At 39.4% G+C, this 16,430-nt stretch overlaps 1 protein-coding gene across 1 annotated transcript in view; it reads right to left on the bottom strand.

Moving 5' to 3' along the window:
- Positions 1-15,271, bottom strand: part of LOC124151708 (mucin-2-like) — a 37,143-nt gene extending 21,872 nt beyond the window's left edge. The window contains exons 1-2 of the mRNA XM_046524298.2: positions 15,062-15,271; positions 12,817-13,006 (exon numbers count right to left, since the gene is read on the bottom strand). Of these exons, the coding sequence (XP_046380254.2) occupies positions 12,817-13,006; positions 15,062-15,116 (245 nt within the window). The 5' untranslated portion in view covers positions 15,117-15,271. The remainder of the gene's footprint in view (positions 1-12,816; positions 13,007-15,061) is intronic.
- Between the last annotated feature and the right edge of the window lie 1,159 nt (positions 15,272-16,430).

Here is a 16,430-nt window from a genome sequence, read left to right on the forward strand (position 1 = left end):
ACAAAAAGTCTTCTCTCTTCAATTCGACCATCATTCTTTTCGAGAGGTAGCGCACCACACAAATACTAACACCAACGCTCCGTGAAGATCCAGGGTAGAATAGGTCTTCAGCAATCCATGCTTGCCGTTAAAGGCGACTATGCTTGTCGTAAAAGGCGACTAACGGGATCGGGTGGTCAGGCTCGCTGACTTTGTTGATGCATGTCATTGATCCCAATTGCGTGGATCGATGCTCATGATATCAATCACTGGATTGTCTGGTCCAGACTCGATTATTTACAGACCGCCGTCATATAGCTGTAATATTGCTGAGTGCGGCGTTAAACAACAAACCAACCAACCAACTAACACCAACGGCTCACTCGAGCTCAAAGTCGAGCTCAAAGTCTTTCGGCGTTCCTGTCGGCGGCCTCCGTGGCTACGGTTTACGGAACCTGCGTTGTTTCGCTCCTTGCAATTCAGCCAGGTCTCCACGACCCGTTGTCATCCTTGGAGCAGATGCGTTGCTGGGACAAAAGGAACCAATGCTCTACCACGGGAAAAAAGGGCGACGTCGTGTCCCTTCCACCCCGTCTACGCGATGTCATTGTCCCTGAACTATTGCGACACGCATGTTCTCACAGACAACCACGCGGCGCAACAAACACCAACGTACAAGGACGCACCGTTTTGTAACATTTCTGTAAGAGGTCCAATCCCTTTCGGTACAGCACCTCAAACCTTTCGAAAGCGCACCAAACAAAACAAACACGTCCACAACAAATCGCACATGGAGCCACAACCGACATGCGACACGCAGTTATCACAAATTTGAGCTCAGGCACAAACGCCATCACAAGCCAAAAAATGATAACAAACAACTGACCCCAACAACCATGCAGCGAGCAACAACCAAACAATGGGCATTGCCTAAAAGTCGGGCCGGGCCGGGCCAGGACGGGCCAAAGTGTTACTGGCTAATTACTTCATTATCGGCGATCATACCTACATATAATTGATGCAACATACACACATGACATTAATGAACAATCATCAAACAAAAAAGTGCACCATAAATAAGTTATTCGGAGTAAATCGCTTGACAACCAGAAAGTGGAGCAGTGTGTAAGCGTCGCTGATCTTGGTAACATGTAAAAGAGCAATCGTTAAACGAAGTAAGATTTGAAACGTATCAAATACTTCGTCATACAAATTTCCATCTGTGAGCATATTGTTTATATTTATAGGAACATTCAATATATAAGTAAATACCACTTTATAATGTCACTGATCGTCGTATTTAAAGCAGACACGTTGGTTAAAGTAGACCTCTTCTCCCTATACTCTCAACAGTCACACAGGTGTTCGGTCCGACTCGGCCCGGGCTGTCATAATCAACTTTAAACTCACATATGTATCATCAAATGGATTCACATCTATAAACTAGTATAATATCTACCTAAATATCACTTTATAGTGTCTCAGATCACTGTACTTAAAGAAAACAAGGTACTCAAAGTGAAGAATTTTTACTTTTTTTTCTTAAGAAAATCCATGTCAGAAGTGTTCGGTCCGACTTGGCCCGGGCTGTCAAAATCAACTTAAACCTCACAGATGTATCATCAAATGGATTCACATCTTTAGATTAGTATTATATCTACCCAAATACCACTTTTCTCAGATCGCTGTACTTAAGGAAAACAAGGGGCTCAAAGTGAAGCCCTTTTCCCTCTACATTCTCAACATAGTCTCTATCAGAAGTGTTTTGCTTGTGTTGGGTCCGACTTGGTCCGGGCGGTCAAAATCAACTTAAAACACACATATGTATCTTCAAATATGTTTACATCTATAGATTAGTGTGATATCTACCTAAATACCACTTTATTATGTCACGGTACATCGTATTTAAAGAAAACAAGGGGCTCAAAGTGAAGCCCTTTTCCCTCTACATTCTCAACATAGTCTCTTTTTAGAAGTGTTTGTCTTGTGTTGGGTCCGACTTGGCCCGGGCTGTCAAAATCAACTTAAACCTCACAGATGTATCATCAAATGGATTCACATCTTTAGATTAGTATTATATCTACCTAAATACCACTTTATTATGTCACGGTACATCGTATTTAAAGAAAACAAGGGGCTCAAAGTGAAGCCCTTTTCCCTCTACATTCTCAACATAGTCTCTTTTTAGAAGTGTTTGTCTTGTGTTGGGTCCGACTTGGCCCGGGCTGTCAAAATCAACTTAAACCTCACAGATGTATCATCAAATGGATTCACATCTTTAGATTAGTATTATATCTACCTAAATACCACTTTTTAGTGTCTCAGATCGCTGTACTTAAAGAAAACAAGGGGCTCAAAGTGAAGCCCTTTTCCCTCTACATTCTCAACATAGTCTCTTTTTAGAAGTGTTTGTCTTGTGTTGGGTCCGACTTGGCCCGGACTGTCAAAATCAACTTCAGCCTCACAGATGTATCATCAAATGGATTCATATGTTAAGATTAGTATTATATCTACCTGAATACCACTTTATTATGTCACGGTACATCGTATTTAAAGAAAACAAGGTGCTCAAAGTGAAGCATTTTTACTGTATTTTCTTAAGAAATTCTATGTCAGAAGTGTTCGCGTATTTTTGTGCTTAAGTCACTTGGACATTGTTTAGCTTCATGAACATGACAGCTTTGACATCATTGATGACTTAATCTTATGAGATGTGTAAACCTTAGGGGAAATGAGCTCAAGTAAATACAGAAACAGAGGGTCTAAAATTGCCACAGTGTTAGGCCCGAAAGTCTATTTAGGATTTAAATTGTGATTAAGGAAGTAGAGGGTAGAGAGAGAACAAGATAACAAATCTTAACATACCTACCTGCCAAACAAGTGCTAGTTCGTTCGTATCCGTAATCCGTCACAAACTGTGATGAACGCATAGTGTGTTCGATGAAGGAAATACAGTCCTTCAGATCTTTGTTTACTGAATACACCTTGACCTATGTTCAGTGATATAATTTATAAGATATTGAAGCTACATGGCCGCCCTTAGTTTCTTGGAAATGTCCTGGCTACACTTCAAGGTTTCGTGCTCAACAAATATATATGAATGTATATGATGTCTCATCTTGATGTACTTTAATAATGCAATTCGACAAAGAAGATGTACAGATGCCTCGACAACATTTTGCACACATGAATGACTTCAACCTTGGCTCTCTACTAGTACAGGTAAACATGGCTATTAATGCTCATGTGTCTCAGGTTGCCTCAACCTATTAGTCGTTTCTATAAATTTGTGTACAGACAAGAATATTTTTGTATTAGGAAAACATCTAAGTTTGGATCACAAAAAAGAATACTATTTAGAGTTTTTTGTAGTGCATAGGTGGTGATGTAGGCTGCTCAGATACGACAGCTTTAAAATAAGATATTGACGGACTATCCCTGATTTCTGATGATAGATTATTCCATTGGCCTAATGTATCTATAATATAAGACCTTTTAAACGTAGATGTCCGTGCAAATGGAACTACAAAATCATGGCGGTTTCTGAGATTATAACTGACCTTCTGTGACACAGCTGGTGGTATAAGATCAGTTACATATGAAGGACATGGCTTATTTATTATTTTATACATAGTTACAAGTGTGTTGACGTTTCTTCTATACGCTTAGATATATGTATCCACGTCACACACACCTAGAACAAGTACACTTATTTGAATTACTAATATTAAATGAATGTTACTGAGCAGTCAGTTAGAGTTTATATCTTTGCGCTTAATCAGCAACATTAAGCCTTTCACGTATATTACAACTTTGTAAGTTAACTTTCCTTTCCAGAAATACCATAGCATGGTGACAGAGATGAACTTCTACCCCAAGACATGTGTCATTGACTAAAATCTGCTTTGTTAATTTGATTTCAAGTGATAGCCTTCACCTGGAAGGAATTTATATTTGTATTATTTCAATTTTTCTTTTCATATATATCCCTCTGAATTTTGGGTTTTGAAATAGCATGTCGCAGAAATAACTCCTGTTGGACCCTTAGACTTGCAAGAATACTCTAATCATTGGCCGAAACATGCTTCTTGCTTTGTCAGACCAAACCCATACTGTTGAATTTCTCAAAAGCTTTAAAAGGGTTAAAGCTTTTTTTGGAAGTATAAATGGGTTGATTGGTGACTACCACAGAAGTAGCAAATGGAGTTATGTCCGATGAAATTCTCTGTTTTGACTTGTGCTAATCGGGTTTAACAACTAACTTGCCTTTGCGTGTGTTTGTTCCACCGGTGGTGCAGGATACGCTCACCTCTATGCAAACACCTGTTATCCTCACTGTTTGATAGTAGTTTATACACGTAAGTATGTATAAGTTGTATGTCATCTTAATATATCACTTGTGTTATCCCTCTTTCTGGGGTGTACTACAAACATAAATCAAAGTTTCTTTTGAGCTATCATGAATATCATAAAATACTTAGCAAGTCTATGCTTATCATTCCCTCTACTCCTACCAAAGGCTCTAATTGTGGCTAATTGTTACATATTCTTCACGAATACTGTAAATCATGAAACGTGTAACCAAATTAATGCGAGTTTAGACCGCTGGCTAGACTAACATCTAGTTTCTGAAATGAACATATTTTACAAAAATAAAAACAATTGTTTGATTATATTGATAAAATATATAACTGCAGTAATCTAGTCTTGCCAAATATGATTGACTTGCATCGGCTGTATTGGATATATTTGTTTCAGGAACTGTATGACAGGCCTAAAATGCGTCACGAAAGTAATGCGATTAACTCTGCTTTTGACCTGTAAAAGCTAACCAGCAAACGAAAACACGGCGTTGTTTGCAATGAACGCATGTCTAAACAAACATCCTTTTTATATACTTAAGTAGAAGTATCACGATGGACAGTGCATACAACTGTTTGGCAAACAATATCAAGCAATATTTTAGATTCAGAATCAACGTATACCATGACATAACAGAAACATATATATTAAATTGTATATATTCATATTTGCCGCTATTCACAATAAATTTATTTTACCGTCACTGTTTAAAACTACTCTGAACTACTTGTATGTATAGATCATCTTATTTGTAAACAGTAGGCGGACGTATTATATATCTAACAGTTACAAATGTCTGCTGAAATCTTCTATTTCTTTATTATGTAAAATGCTGTCAACATGAATAAATGCCAATTATTTCATAACACTCCAAATATAGTTGTCATAATGAACATAGTTTTAAAGTATATTTGTCACATGCAATAATACTGTCCGGTATTATTAGTAATATTTTCATTATCAACCACATATTGTGAGAATCAAGTATGGCAGATTACAACTGTCTCAGATAATCCTGTTTTCCTAAACACACTCATAGATAATAGAAGCATTAAGCATAGCCCTTACCCACCCACCCCCGCTCTAGCCCCCTGTTTATTAGCTTAGGTTACCTACTCATATCCATTAACCCTTTCCTTTCCCAAAATCATTATGTATTTATTTATATTATTATTATTTATACATCAGCTTAACTGATATTCTTTCTCTCTCTACCTATCCTATTTATTTTATACTTCCCTAGACCCTGGCTAACGTAGGACTTTATCTATCTCTTACACGGCCTCTTACTGCCTCTACAACCCCAACCCTTCTCCTCACTACCTTATCCCCCTTCATTTACAGTTTTTTGGGCTAGACGTTTATCATTATTACCACTATTCATGATTCTATAAGACCCGTCTGCCCCGAGTGCGAAATAGCCAGAGGCTGAAGCGCTCGTTAAATCTCCCAACTATTGATTGAACTATTGATTGGGTTGAGGGAGAGGTTTATCCTGAAATTCAAAGTGTCTAACCTTACCTTCTCCAAGTGTTACCCTGTGAGTATGATCCTTGAAAAAACCCACGACGGATTAGGTGAAAGCAAGGGATTTTCCGACCAGACACATACCATGACAAAAGGGCTTCACTTTAAAGAGTATACTTCACTCCAACACATTTGGTGAAATTTTCTTGAGAAGATAGAGTGAAAGTGCTCGACTTTAACAGACCAGTTTTCTTTGAGTTATCGTGCAACATTATTAAGTGTTATATAGGTAGATATAATACTAGTCATGTTGAGAATGTAGAGGAAAAAGGGCTTCACTTTGAACTCATGGTTTTCTTTAAATGCGATAAACTGTGACATTATAAAGTGGTACATAGGTAGATATACCACTAATCTATGGATGTAAACACATTTGAAGATAGATCTGTTTGTTTAAACTTGGTTTTGACAGCCCGGGCCAAGTCGGACCGAACACTTCTGACATGGATTTTCTTAAGAAAATACAGTAAAAATGCTTCACTTTGAGCACCTTGTTTTCTTTAAGCCAAGTCGGACCCAACACAAGCCAAACACTTCTGATAGAGACTATGTTGAGAATGTAGAGGGAAAAGGGCTTCACTTTGAGCCCCTTGTTTTCTTTAAATGCGATAAACTGTGACATTATAAAGTTGTATATAGGTAGATATAACACTAATCCAAAGATGTAATCACATTTGAAGATACATCTGGTGTGTTTAAAGTTGATTTTGACCGCCCGGGCCAAGTCGGACCGAACATTTCTGACAAAGATTTTCTTAAGAAAATACAGTAGAAATGCTTCACTTTGAGCACCTTGTTTTCTTTAAATGCGATAAACTGTGACATTATAAAGTAGTATATAGATAGATATAACACTAATCTATAGATGTAAACACATTTGAAGATACATATGTGTGTTTAAAGTTGATTGTGGCCGCCCGGGCCAAGTCGGACCCAACACAAGCAAAACACTTCTGATAGAGACTATGTTGAGAATGTAGAGGGAAAAGGGCTTCACTTTGAGCCCCTTGTTTTCTTTAATTACAGCGATCTGAGACACTATAAAGTGGTATTTAGGTGGATATAATACTACTCTATAGATGTGAATCCATTTCATGATACATCTGTGAGGTTTAAGTTGATTTTGACAGCCCGGGCGATGTCGGACCGAACACTTCTGACATGGATTTTCTTAAGAAAAAACAGTAAAAATGCTTCACTTTGAGTATGTAGAGGGAAAAGGGCTTCACTTTTGAGCACTGTGTTTGCTACTGCAATATGAGACACTTAAGTGTTATACAGGTAGATATGATATTATAATTAGTCTATAGATGTAAAGTATGTGTTGTAATTTTAGAAGCGCTTTGACAGTTATTAACACGTGTCGTGTCAGTCCTATGACATTCGCGAATATCCACTTGCAGAAAACATCCTGTGTTGGTTTAACATGAATTAGTAAAGGTTAATTAGGTATGCCAAACACGTTAATTAATGAAAGAAGAGTAGTCAAAACACTGTCATTTCGAATTCCTGCCCAGGACATCACACCCCTGCACGCTAAGGTCGGTGAGAAACCTTCTCATCAAAGTAAAGACACAGTCAAGACACTGACTTTTCGGTATAAACTCTCGGTATGTAGCTATAATTATCAGTTTATTACATTGCTGAAGATACATTTTGATTCAAACTCAATTAAATAAGCAAAACTATCCGTTTCTGGACATTTGAGATCTGCCTAGATATGCACGTTTCGTTTTATTATTCTGCAATCCATTTTTAGTATTACCCGCTGGCCCGGCCCGGCCCAACTTTTCTTGGCCCGACTTTTAGGCAATCCCGCAAAAATGTGCCAAAACGGACGCGACATTCGAAGTCCACAAACCCAGCGCAGACAATAAACCCATCGCAACACAAACAAACCACTAAATACCTACCGCGAGTCTTAATGAATAACAGTAAACGCGATCACGTATCACTGGATTGTCTTGTCCACTATCATTTGATTGTCTGGTCATGACTCATGGCCGCCGTCATATGACTGGAGCTTTGAGTGTGACGTTAAGCAACAAACAACCATTTATATTTTTTGCAAATTGGGTGAGCTAGGGGTGTGCCACGGGTAGGAAAGCATATGATTCAATTCACGAACAACTGGTGCCATCCATTATTTTAGGTGCTCCATTCCCATGAGTGCCATCACTATTTTTCCTTCAACGAATCTTATTCAAGACCGATAATTTTTGGCGTTGGGAATATGAGCCTAAAAACATATTTTTGTATTCATAAAAGGCGAGTATGCTAGCGGTAAGAGGCGCCTAACGGGATCGGATGGTCAGGCTCGCTGCTTTGGTTGGTGTATGTCATCGTAACTCAATTGCGTTGATCGATACCCATGATGTCAATCACTGGATTGTCTGGTCCAGACTCGATCATTTACAGACCGGCGCCATATAGCTGGAATATTGCGGCGTTAAACAACAAACAAACACACTTATCTCACATCTTCATTCGTCCCGCTTGATCTAATATCTAACTGTAAATGCATGAGATAAATCGATTCAACCGATGAAGAATACAATGGTCCCAAGTGCTGTTACAAAAAAGTGAAAGTTCTTGTCAGGGTATGTAAGCAATATCGTCTGTTAATTATAAATATGTTTGCTATTACTGTACTGGGAATTTTCACACAACATGAGTAGGGTTGTGTCTTTTTTTTTTCGGTCCTTATATTCACAAGTTTGACATGAACAAAGACGCCGTCATACACGATTGGCGAATTTCATTCCAGTCTGATTCACTTGTGTAAGACAGCCTGAGACACTTACTCCTGATCACTTACGCTGAAGGACGATTCTTCTAAAAAAGCTCAACACAATACGTCCAACTAAGAAATGAAATTATCATATAGTGCTGCTTTACTGGAGAATGAACGCTTTGAACCGTTCAAATTATATCGCGTAAATACCGGAGCTTGCGACATTCTGATCGATTCTTGGGTTAACCGCAACGTTTCAAAATGATCATTGGTGAAAATACAGATACTCGTGATCACACTGATCACTAATATGCTATATTTGAAATGCAATTCTCCGAGTAAATATCCGATATTTGATTTCAAAACATACACTTAATAACGTCGTGATGATGATTTAGTTATGTCAAAATGACAAGCTTTACGAAGTTCAAACTTTTTAGAGGTTATTTTCAATAATTTGGCTCTGCCTAAAATGACAGTGGATGATTTTACAGAACAGGGGATTTCCCACAGAATTGAAAACTTGCGATGCATTTGTGGACGTGGTGTATTTTGAATTTTATTCGACTTCAACGTGAGAGATTAAGAGGAGGGACATATATGTCATGGAACATTGTGTGAAAAACTAATGTTAGTATATTGTCCAATATTGACCTTCCTCATGATCGGGGTAAGTAGGGAACGAGAGAGCAGAGAACTGGTCAACTCGGGGATTCCCCATGAAACTGGTTCCGGTCAAAAATCGTGTAAACGTCAAAAGGTAAAGATTATACTTTGTAAACGTCATTTTTAAAGTTAGTTGAAAAATGAACCGGTCATGTGAGCAGCAAATAAAACAATCACATCACCGGAAATTTCTTAAACTTCAAAAGTCGAATTTTTATAGAGATACATTGCAGCAAATATAACACCAAATCCTCTATGATTAACTATCACCCGAGTACAATCAAGGAAGGACCTCTGAAACGGTTGGGCAGGATACGGAAAGATTTTGCGAACACCAAGTATCATCAATGTTTGATAGTGATTCATGAACCGCAAAAGAAACGTCACCATGGATGGATATATGAGAAACCTTATTAGTCCAAACACTGTAAACATACTTTGAGACATTTTAAAAAGATGAAACTTGGCAAAACTGATCATCAAGGCTGAAATTAAAGTATCAAATGTTCTTGAAGTAAAACACAACACTAGTCTCTGTGAAAATGGCATCACAAGTCAGTATCTCGTGTGTCCGCCATGTGCATTGATCACTGCCGTGCAACGCCGATACATGGAATGGATGAGGGGGTTGATAAAGGCCATAGGCACTTGAACCCACACTCTGAGGAACGCCTGACGCAGTTCAGCTGCAGTTGTCGGCCTTGGTCGGACGTCATTCAGCCGTCTTTGAATCTCGTCCCACAGGTGCTCAATGGGATATAAATCGGGACTGAAGGCAGGCCACCACATGGTTCTGATGCCATTCTGCAGGAGGAAGTCTCTTGTTGCTCTAACAGTGTGGGCACGGGAGTTCCCATAATGCTGAAACTCGTGGTTGCGGCGACGTGCCAAATGTGGTATGGTGTGTGGTCTCAAGACTTTTTCAATGTACCGAGCTGCTGTGACACCATTGCCTCTCCCTAGACCGATGTTCTGGAAGACCACAGGGTCGACCCTCTGTGCAAGACCATCTCCACCCCACACCATGATGCTCGGACCACCACACGAGTCCCTCTCAACAATACAATGTTCCCCACGGTGTCGCCAGACTCCGCTGTTGAGATACAGTAAACGCTCTCGTCTGAGAAGAGGACTCTTCTCCACTACCGGTGGCGCCAATGCTGGTGCTGTGTTGCCTACTGAAGACGGTCCGGGCGTCAGAATGGGTCCTCGTTGTGACCTGTGACAGTGGAGGTGTCTGCTCGTCCATCGTCGACGCACGGTGTCCGCACTAATGTGTCGCTGGTCGGGTGATGACCCTTGGTCTTCCACTACGTGGTCGGTCATCTGTAGTGTTGGTGGTCTTGTACCGTTGCTGGAGCCTGTATATGGTCCTTACGTGGACTTGAAATGCACCGGATTCTAGCGTGGCGGTTTGTCCAGCTTGCAATCGTCAAAGGGCTTGGTATGATATGTGGTAGCAATTCAAAAACGAATGAATGTTATCCGATCTGGGTGGATTATTTTAGGGCAAGAAATGGGAAACGCAGGTGCATTTCAATTTGCACGGAACTCACGTGCATCGGGTTACCATGGCCGTTGCCGTGATGCGTTTGGACGATCGGTTTTATTGTCATCTGCTTTGGGGTTTTTTTTATCATCAAATTTCATTTTTCCGGACAAGGTAATGTTAAGTTTTAGAAACTTTGACAAACATTACCCAGATATTTAAATGACAACTTTTCATGCAATGTTACTTGGGGTGACGTTTCTTTTGCGGTTCAGTATAGTCGGAATCCTACAATGGACAACGTGGTGACAATAGAGATAGTTCATCTCTGTCTTTAAAGGTTCTGTTTGTTTGTTTGTTTGTTTGTTTGTTGTTTAACGCCGCACTCAGCAATATTCCAGCTATATGACGGCGGTCTATAAATAATCAAGTCTGGACCAGACAATCCAGTGATTAATATCATGAGCATGGATCCACGCAATTGGGATCGATGACATGCATCAACCAAGTCAGCGACCCTGACCACCCAATCCCGTTAGTCGCCAAGCAGAGTCACCTTTTACGGCAAGCATGGGTTGCTGAAGACCTGTTCTACCCCGGAATTAAAGGTTCTGGATAAGTTGTGAAATCAAAGTTCATCTGAGGATAACTTACAAAACAATATATGAAATGCTGGACTAGATTACATGGATTTGATATCTGAGGACAGGACAAGACGTAGGCACCAATAGGCACCAATTGCAATCCCCTACTTCTTTTAAGTATATGAATCGGAATTTCTGCAGTCAAAACAAGGGAAGTTGGCCAAGTTTAACTTCAGCTTCAGTTATGTCGATTATCTGATTTCGTTTAATAATGGTGAATGAACCAATCCCCTCCCACTGATTAACCAGCTTGCAGTAGAAATGTGACCAGGAACACCGCCTCGCCTATTATATATTTAGACATATGCAATAGGATTAAGTGAAGCTAAACTATCCACAAGACTGTATGACAAGAGTAATGACGTCAACTTGGCAATGGTCACCTTTCCCTTTCACATATTTTAGGTACAATCGTGCATGCAAAAATGTCTTTCTACAAAGATTTCAAAGTTCTACCACTAGACCAAAGAGTTAAACGTGTTGAAATACACATTTCGTGAAGTCGGTCACATATGAGCATATGGGCACATGATATACAAGCAGACATACGAAATAGTAGGTATTTGTGACATAGAGAATCTCACCCTCGTGTCTTTTGATATCAAATATATCAACACTCGTTGATAAAAGTTGAAAAATTCCGAGCCTTGCCGAGGATTTTGCCACTTTTATCAACGAGTGTTGATATATTTGATATAAAAAAACACGAGGGTGAGATTTTATTTATCATCCAACATCATTCTTTCTACTTTTTCAATTTGTAGATAGTAATTAGCAATGTCTTCAGTGTAAAAAGTACTGCTAACAGCCTCAGAGCCATTAGTGATGTCATTTGACTGTGACGTCATGGTAACCAGTGACGTTACAATGGTCTGCACAGCATTGTGATGTCATTTCATTGCAGCGATATCTACAGTGTAGATGTCGCTTGATCTCATATGGACATGACAGGAGATTGTGCTTTTTAACACTTGATAGACATTCAGGGAATGACAAGAAAATGTGGAAATACACATGTATAAGAATCCATTTTGGGGGTAACTGTACCACATCTCCTTATCAGTTCATTACTCTATCATATATATAGATAGATAGATAGATAGATAGATAGATAGATAGATGTATATATATATATATATATATATATATATATATATATATATATATATAAATTCTCTCTCTCTCCCTCTCTCTCTCTCTAAGCCTCTTCCTTAATCGCTTATTTCTACCTGTTTGTACGTATATTATATATAATATATCATTGAATATGAGATATGAAATTAGAATAAGGTTACAGAACGCAAACACCAGTGGTGGACGCCATCTTCTTTTTGAAAACCAGTTGTTGTTTTCTGGAATCCTCATTCAAATGATGTCATGATATACGTGAATATAGGACAAAGTAAATAACCTACCCGTCTATCCCCCTCCGCTGCTTGATTAAAGCCTCAACGTCAAACGCTGTCATCTGCACCAAAGTTGCGAAGATGGCTTCACACATGATTTGAGCTACCGTTTGTGTAACCTGGTCATCGATGTACTTGTAGCAACGGTTAGTAGTCGCAAGGTAGGAGAAACCGTCATAACACGTATATCCAATGTGACCTTGTTGACAGAAAAAGTATATGTAAAGCACTGGAGTGAGTGAGTGAGTTTGGTTTAACGCCGCTTTTAACAGTTTTCCAGTTATATCACGGCGTGTCAGCTTAATGTGGGAGGAAAGCCCGAAGTGATGCAGGTCTCCGACGTTTACCACTTCGGTGAAACCCACGAGCACGGGTATGGTGCTGACAAACCCAGAAACATAATCGGGGCGAACCGGGATTCGAACCCACAATCATAGGTTTCTGGCGTGCCCAAGGGACGCAACTCTGCACAGCGAATGGCGGCGCCTTAGACGACTGGGCCACCCGTGCCCCCGTAAAGCACTGGAGTGCCGAGGATGGTGTACATGTGAGACCTGACATACATGTTCTATTAGCGCGATTAATGTTAATCAGGTATATTGCAGAAGGTGGCAGAATTGGGGTCAATCGGTTTAAAGAAGCGTTAACGTCTATGACCGTCATCACTTTATCTTTCATTCAGGCTACATCCTAAAACTGGACAAGATATGAAGGACTATGAAACACCGTGGTAAATATTAAAGCACGGTATTTGAATACACGGCACGGAATATGATGCCCGTATGGCGCTTAAGCCATATGTATTTGCCATAATTTTAATGAAGCTACAATATGTTTTTCATACATGAGACACTGTTAATGTCAATGGCAAACGAATACATTGGAATACATAGATTTTTTAATACAGCATAGTGTACAAGGAGCAGTATCACCGCGATGTTATGTTGGTTGGTTGGTTTGTTGTTTAACGCCGCAATCAGCAGTATTCCAGCTATATGACGGCGGTCTGTAAATAATCGAGTCTGGACCAGACAATCCAGTGATTGATATCATGAGCATCGATCCACGCATTTGGGATCGATGACATGTATCAACCAAGTCAGCGAGGCTGACCACCCGATCCCGTTAGTCGCCTTTTACGACAAGCACAGTCGCCTTTTACGGCAAGTATGGGTTGCTGAAGACCTATTCAATCCCGGATCTTCACGAGTCCGATGTTACGGGACAGTTTGTAAGGTACGAGTTTGCCTTCTTCGAGACAGCGGATTAATTTGAACGCTTCAGCGAAATGAATGGTCTTAATTGACTGTAGAAAGAAGATGAATAGGATAGCGTAAAAGAAGTTTTCACAGTGGGGCTTGATGTAACATCAATATCGATAACCTTACCAGACATTCATGTTCGAAATAGCGTGTGCGTGAGGTAATAGTTTATGTACACATCGCATTGGTAACGGTGACGTGTTTGTCAAAAGTACAGGATTGACGTGCAGGTGTGAATTGTAGTAAGCGACATTCATCATATCTATCATTATCACAATGGAGGCCATGGGGTGGCCTAGTGGTTGGCGCGTTCTCTCTTCATGCTGAAGGTCCGTGTTCGATTTCCCACATGGGTACAATGTGTAAATAACATTTCTGTTGTCATCTCGCCATGATATTACTAAAAGCAGCTTAAAACCGTACTCCCTGACTCACTCTGTTGCAGTGAACGACAGTATATTACAATTGGCGGCGTTCTTGCAATTTGTATTTAGTTTTTATGACGATCAAGGCTATCAACAGATTATCTCTGTAGTGTCTGAATGTGTGCACCTTTATCAATATCCCAGCCATATCACGGAGGGGTAAGCCAGAAATGGGTTTTACACATTATACCCACGTTGGGAGTCGAACCGGATCCTTTGCGTAGCGTTCAAACACTTTAGCCACTAAGCTTCCCTGCCGCCTGTTGCTCTTGAACAAGTACAACATATAAGGCAACATCATATATGCATCACACGCCTAAAGGCAAAATTCAATTTGTTCATCCGAAGATTTTGACGTACATCCGTTCCGAATTTGAACGACACTTTTTCCCCAAATCACATTTCCTTTGACACACATTACGACTTTTTCTGTACTGTTATGCTGATGTTAAGATACCATTGCTTAAGAAAATGACTTATTACAATTGATATAATCTTAAATATGAAGGAACTTTTATGGCTATTATGATTATTGATATTTTGATTCAAAACCAAAACATATCTTACCCTTTGAATATGACAGAACCAAACATAGAAACCATGATATCTTCAGCGTGTCCATTTTTCGTCCAAGCCACTTGGCACCACACTCGGATAATGCTGCAGGCTGCTACACAGTCAAAGCAGTGTATGAATAATACATCACATCATGTCCCCTACGACTGAAAGTTCTTTGCCATCTGATCTCTTGCATAGTACTGGGTCTAGCCATCCAGAAATCAGGCATCACCCGAGAATACTGAATAATCAAACTACTGCCGCTAGACAACGTTTCTAAGGTGGCTGTCACTTAGGGAATCATGTGTGACCGGACGACTTGTTACACGTTGTTGCCATTGGTGTCATTAAGGCCTGTGCGTGTGTGCACACATCATTTAGCAAATTATAAAGCTATTATATGCAAATTGTTGTCAGGGCAACCCTCCTGATAAAGAAATCCAACATTACCTATGCATTCACGTGAAGCTCTTCTAATACTACTTAAATCAGTTTACAGATCGATCTCTTTGAGTGAGTGAGTTAAGAGGTAACGTAACATCGGCAATATTTCAGCCATATCGTGACGAGATAAACTGAATCCTTGAGATTCTGAAATATATTTTGACTATATAAAACCTGTCAGTACATCATCAGAGATTGATTTCAAAACTAGTTTGAGAACATGTAAGTGAATAAACTATGATTTAACAACACAATACAAAAACGGGCTGTTGATCGCAGGCACTTAAAGTACGTACTTACGATACTTCTGTTACCTGCACGGTTCCCCGACAGGATTTACACCATCCCTTCAGCCGCTGGAGATTGTAGTCAATTTAAGCCACCAATTAAAACTAACAAATATACTACGATAAAAAATGTGATAGTTCTAACTTTACTTTGAAAGATGTGGAACTTATGTACCCTCTCAGGGGGACAAATGTTTGCACTACTTTAACCAACCTTTGAGGATACTGCCACTAACAATGCTAATTTAATCTGCCAATTTTAAAACGATATTATTAAACATATTAATCATTTTTTTCCTTTAAGCAACACTAATTAAACGAGAATTAATACTATTGCGAGATCCCATGTTGGACAATGTTCTCTTCCAGAACCCCTACTGACTATTTCACCCTCAAGACTTAATACATTCTTATATGCATAGTGTCACTGATATTTATTCATGGTTAGTTGTAAACATAGTTTATATGGTCATAATACCACCAGAACATATAAAAGCGAAAATTATTTATTTATGTTCATTTATGTTTAGGCATTATTCAAGAGCGAAATTGTATAGAAATTCTTGAAGATAGTGAAAATTGGTAAAAAAAAAGGGCAAATTCCGCGATTTTTCTGCAATTACGTTTTATCCGTGTTAAAATTTCTG

The sequence above is a fragment of the Haliotis rufescens genome, unplaced genomic scaffold (genome assembly GCF_023055435.1).
Source record: "Haliotis rufescens isolate VD_foot unplaced genomic scaffold, xgHalRufe1.0.p SCAF_64, whole genome shotgun sequence".
NCBI classification, from domain to species: domain Eukaryota; kingdom Metazoa; phylum Mollusca; class Gastropoda; order Lepetellida; family Haliotidae; genus Haliotis; species Haliotis rufescens.